Source organism: Clupea harengus, chromosome 25, assembly GCF_900700415.2.
Source record: "Clupea harengus chromosome 25, Ch_v2.0.2, whole genome shotgun sequence".
Classification (NCBI taxonomy): Eukaryota; Metazoa; Chordata; class Actinopteri; order Clupeiformes; family Clupeidae; genus Clupea; species Clupea harengus.
This window is the reverse complement of record NC_045176.1, coordinates 2,147,624-2,153,352: the sequence shown is the minus strand read 5'-3', so window position 1 is coordinate 2,153,352 and position 5,729 is coordinate 2,147,624. Positions and strand designations below refer to the sequence as shown.

The 5,729-nt window shown below is 45.3% G+C and overlaps 1 protein-coding gene across 3 annotated transcripts in view; it reads left to right on the top strand.

The window, feature by feature from the left end:
* The first annotated feature begins 419 nt into the window (after positions 1-419).
* zmp:0000000521 (spindlin-1) overlaps positions 420-5,729 on the top strand; it is a 22,615-nt gene continuing 17,305 nt past the window's right edge. The window contains exons 1-3 of one of the 3 annotated variants that reach the window (XM_012814439.3): positions 420-525; positions 1,502-1,540; positions 3,991-4,238. In XM_012814439.3, coding sequence (XP_012669893.1) covers positions 1,521-1,540; positions 3,991-4,238 — 268 coding nt within the window. In that variant the 5' untranslated portion in view covers positions 420-525; positions 1,502-1,520. Of the gene's footprint in view, positions 526-561; positions 982-1,501; positions 1,541-3,990; positions 4,239-5,729 lie in introns of those variants that run through there. The other 2 variants (XM_012814441.3, XM_012814440.3) reach the window with 2 other exon arrangements.

Below are 5,729 nucleotides of genomic sequence, written 5' to 3'. Positions count from 1 at the left end.
TCAGAGAGTTCTTCTGCAAAGTCCCTGTGATTTGATACACCGTATGACCTTTCTTGGCCCTTTTGCATTCACAGTCAAACTGTAAACTCGAACTGCAATGGCTTCTGGGGATTGTAGGCATGTTGATTCGACAAACGATTGACACAAATAACAAGTCTCATTGTGTGCTAATTTAGTTCATTTTCCTAGTAGAATATTCACTATTACACCTACAGTGCACAACCCTACCATGTTGGTAAAATACGCTAGAAAACACAAAAACACGAACCACGCATTCTGAAGTTCACACACCCTTTCACGGTAGCTTTAAATAGAGGGCTGATGTGTCGTGAACCACATCTCCCAGCAAGACTTGCGACAATATTGTGTACTTTAGAATTACGCTGTGTGTAATAGTGTTCTGGAAATTGTAGTTCCTGTATGGCTTCAGTATTTCCTTCATTACGTCTCGAAGCCTACACAGTCCATGAGGTAGACAATTCTTTGCAGGGGGAAGTGCACCTTAGACATGAAAATATTAGCCAGGTAAATTTTATTTTGTAAAGATTTCCTGCCTAACAGTTTGCATATGAAAGTAATACTTGTCTATCAACGCTGAGTCCTTTAGAATTACCGTTTTGCCTGTTGCGCATGCCACAATAAATGCAAAGACAGCATTAGCTGCGTTAGGTTAGTCGTTTTATGTCGGAAATTGACACAATACAGCTGTACCGTTAATGTTCTGATTATCGATGACGTTTACTGTTGTCCTGCTATCATTACACAACGGTTTATTGAGAATAAAACAGCAGTGAGCGTTTAAAGGGATGTCAATGGAATGGTGAGAAACAAATAAAGCTAAAATCGATGTCTCGGGGAGGATAGTCCGCTACACCCCTATTCGCAGGCATGCAAGAAGACACCTTCATTTCTGGAAAAGGGCTAGCTAGCCACAAAAATGCCGCAACATTACGGATGTCAGTCCTTTGAGCGCAGAACAAGGTAGAAACGCAGAAATGTGACACGGACGTGTAATTATATGAGTGGCAGCATGTTATGAAGAGAGGTTATATAAATGGGAGCTGTTGTTGTTGACATTAACAAGTGAACAAGGTTAGCTCTACGCTACCACTACCAATCAAAGACAATAGTCATGTATCGTTAGCCAGCGTGGCTAGTGAAAGCATTCAACGCAATAGTGACAGCAGTGTACTCTCTGCCGAGCTCTAGATACCCGGGGTCTCCCTAGGCCGTAGACAACGTCTCTGCCGTTTCTCCCAAAGCCACACGGACACTGCAAAATCAAGTCATATTTGGAAATGCTTTATAGAAAGTCCTCATGCGTTTTTCTTTATTACCAGAATTTGTTCCAGTTTTGTCAAATGGTGAATCAGTTTGGATAGCATATAGCTTTCCATAGCAGTTAAGAGGTCCAAGGTGCTGTCATGTCAACATTGTTTTATTTCTAAAAAAAACAACATGGAGTCCTGTTTTCACCCTTTCTCTTTTTCTCCCACCACAGGTTTTGAATTGATGGAAAGATGTCTAAAAAAAGGGGGAGGTAGGTTGCAATTCCTTAAGTCCAGCCACATCTGTGTGGGCACATCTGCCTTCATGTATGGATTAGCCTACACACAATGGTCCTTATAACTGTTTACAAATATGACATTGGCCGTATGTGCGTTGTAGTAGCTTCGGGAAGACATGTCAATTCTTGACCACCTTATCCACCAGTCTGCTTTCACATCTGGATCGCAGATGGAAGGCCTTTCCTCATTCTAGGGCAGTTGTCAGGGTAACAGTAACTTGTAAGATATAATGGATTGGACTACACGACTACAGCCTGATGTTGACAAATTGTTTTCGTTCTCGACATATTTCCAGCGTCGGTGCACTAATATTAACGTCGGGAACGACGGAATGGCCTTGTAATGTGATACAATCGAAGAACTGGGATGTGGCGTCCGGGACAAAAGTCTAGTGAGTCGGAATACTTTTGTGTTTTCCTGTCTAATTTGACAACTCCTACGACGCGTTTCTCGACGTTGACTAATAGTAACCTGGTAGCTAGCTACATTTTTGTAATGTTCTTGACATAACACGTTCAAGAACTCTGAGGGATAGATAACCCACGTTGTCTTCTTCGTGACACCCAGAAACGGGTCCACAATTGCTTTTTCTTTCTTTCTTTTTTTTTGGAACACCAGACAGACGGCATCACACAGCGCTTCTGAAGCCATGGTTGACAATATATTGACCCTCCTCCCCGACGACCTTTGAACTCATGCAGGGATTTGAAGGATGTTTGGTCAGGGTCAAACTTGTTGTGTTGCCAGTCTTCCCAGGTCCTGTTCATACCTGACATTAGAATGCGTCTAGAGTGACAAAAGCACAAATCATTTTCATAACAATATGAAAATGTATTGCTAGTATTAAAAAAAAAAAAAAAGAAGCTCTGCCTTTCATATTATCAAAACATAAAACCTGAAGATTGTGGAGTCAGTTTAGTTTCTTGATTCACAAATGTGTTGTATTTGCATTCACCTAGTATTACCATGAGTCTTGGGTGATCCAATCACAAGAGGACAGTTCTAAGTACGGGTGTGAACGTTAACGATGTGTAATCTGATGCTGGCATAAGCAAATACAATGCTATTACCCACAGACAGATGCTGTGGAGTGGAATGCTGTGGACTTGAATGTCAGAATTCATTCATTAGTAATGTTTATATTTGGTGTGTTGTGTTAATGTAATCAAATCCAGAAAAGTTTCAAATGACCATGACCTCAGCAGTCACATGGGTGGATAGGCACATACAGTGTCCATGACGGACTGACACTTGTTAGGAAATACATATGCGCTCGTCATGCCACAGGACTTGAAGCAGAAACAGTATTGAGCTCGAAGATCTGATATATCAGAGTGTCTTTTATTATGCATCAGTGATCCAAACCCAATTAGAATAAGCAGTCTTAGGGTAGACCAGTCTTGTCTCTTGTCTTCTCTGATTCAGCTGAAACCTCTGCAGACCAGTCTTGTCTTTTGTCTTCTCTGATTCAGCTGAAACCTCTGCAGACCAGTCTTGTCTCGTGTCTTCTCTGATTCAGCTGAAACCTCTGCAGACCAGTCTTGTCTCTTGTCTTCTCTGATTCAGCTGAAACCTCTGCAGACCAGTCTTGTCTCTTGTCTTCTCTGATTCAGCTGAAACCTCTGCAGACCAGTCTTGTCTCTTGTCTTCTCTGATTCAGCTGAAACCTCTGCAGACCAGTCTTGTCTCTTGTCTCTTGTCTCGTGTCTTCTCTGATTCAGCTGAAACCTCTGCAGACCAGTCTTGTCTCTTATCTCTTGTCTTCTCTGATTCAGCCATTGCTCTTTCATTTCTGGATCTGTTCTCTTCCTCTCGTCCTCATTATCATCTACTTTCCCCCCCTTTTATTCCTCCCTCTCTCTTCTCCTCCTGTGTCTTTCCCCTCTCTTCTCCTCTTTCTTTCCCTCTTCTGCTTCTCTTCTCCTCTTCCTTTCCCTCTTCTGCTTCTCTTCTCCTCTCTTTCTTTCCCCTCTCTCTTCTCCTCCTGTGTGTTTCCTCTCTCTTCTCCTCTTTCTTTCCCTCTTCTGCTTCTCTTCTCTTTCTTTCCCCTCTCTCTTCTCTTCCTTTCCCTCTTCTGTTTCTCTTCTCCTCTTCTCTTTCCCCTCTCCTCTCCTCTACTTCTCCCCTCCTCTTTCCTCCTCTCTTCAACTCTCTTTCTCCTCCTCCAATCTAATCCATCCCCCCCTCCTCCTGCCACTTTGGTCCACTGTCTTTTCCTCCATCCTCTCCTCTTTTCTCCATCCTCTCCTTTCCTCCATCCTTTCCTCCTTTTCTCCCATCTCTCATCTCCCCTCCATTCTCCTCTCCCCCTCTCTTCTCCTCCCTCTCCATTTCTTCTCCTGTCCTGTCTCCTCCTCTACCTTCCCCACCTCCTCTCTCTCCCCACTAATCCCCTCCTCTTCCCCCCCCCTCCCCCCCACAGGAAGCGTAGCAGCGGAGAGCTGAGTGATTGCCTGACCCCTGACCCTAGCAGCCTGCTGGGGAAGCGCATCCAGCACAGTTGGCGTGAGAAGGGCGCCCTCACCAAGTGGAAGGGCACCGTGCTCGACCGCCTCAGCGTCAACGCCTCTCTCTTCATGGTCAAGTACGACGGCTTTGACTGCGTCTACGGCATCGAGCTCTTCAAGGACGACCGGGTCTCCAACCTCCAGGTGCTCAACGAGAAAGTGGGTGAGTGAACACACAAACAGGTGCAAACACCGAGAGGAACGCAGGAACAGGCGGCGCACCGAGAGGAACGCAGGAACAGGCGGCGCACCGAGAGGAACGCAGGAACAGGGGGAGCACCGAGAGGAACTTCCCTCGGACATTCACGACACATGGAATGGAATCTTGGGCTAGAACAGAGAAGGGTTCTACAGTGGGCCTATGCTGCTTGAGGAACCCTTTGGCAGAGAAGGGTTCTACAGTGGGCCTATGCTGCTTGAGGAACCCTTTGGCAGAGAAGGGTTCTACAGTGGGCCTTTGCCGCTTGAGGAACCCTTTGGCAGAGAAGGGTTCTACAATGGGCCTATGCTGCTTGAGGAACCCTTTGGCAGAGAAGGGTTCTACAGTGGGCCTTTGCCGCTTGAGGAAGAGGGTGCCGTTAAGAATAAGAATGATTCTTCACAAGTTCCCTTTACTGTGATATCCAAATAGTCCTTAGAAATATTCTGTCTTGATTAGTGTTATCTATAGTAGAACCGGTAATGGGTTCTCTCTTGAAACATGACTGAATGCTTTTAGAACTCGATGGCAGTTATGTCTTCCAAGCCTTCAACAATATCTGCTCCTAGATCCTCCTCCTTATCTGCAAAATGTCAAGATGAACTAAATGGGGTGAAATTGGTAGTGGCAGCCATCTTGCCAGTTTGAATGAGATCATGGCTGTGACTCATTGTATAGAGGGACTTGGATAGGGTGTCTTAACTGAACAGCTCTGGGACTGACGTGACATGTCGTGACGTGTCATCTCCATATTTCCATACTGTAGTCCCTGTGGTCTGGACCTCCTAGCTAAGTACTGATGTGAGTTAGGGGTGTTGGAATGAGCCCCGTTTTAGGTTAAAGGGTTAGTGGCTGTAATCCCAGGCACACGAGCTAGACTTGCACTGGAGTGCTGATGTCACTGCATGAAGTTATCATGACAACAAGTTGGAGCCTCAGAGCAGGAAGAGAAACGCCTTGATGATGATGTGGTGTGACGCTCACACACAGACACACACAAACACACACAGACATACACACACAGACACACACAGACATACACACACACACAGACATACACACACACACACAGACATACACACACACACACACACACACACACAGACACACACACACAGACTCACACACACATACACACACACACACACACACATACACACACACACAGACACACACACAGACACACACACAGACACAGACACACACACACATACACAGACACACACACAGACAGACACACACACAGACTCACACACACACACAAACACACACAGACACACACACACAGACACACACACACAGACACACACACAGACACACACACAGACACACACACAGACACACACACAGTGGTATGGTGCTCCCGTGGCTCATGGTCTATTGGCAGGCAGAGTTTATTATTATTTATTTGACTTATTTTCGCTTGAAGTAGTGGAGTTAACGAACTACTGAAGT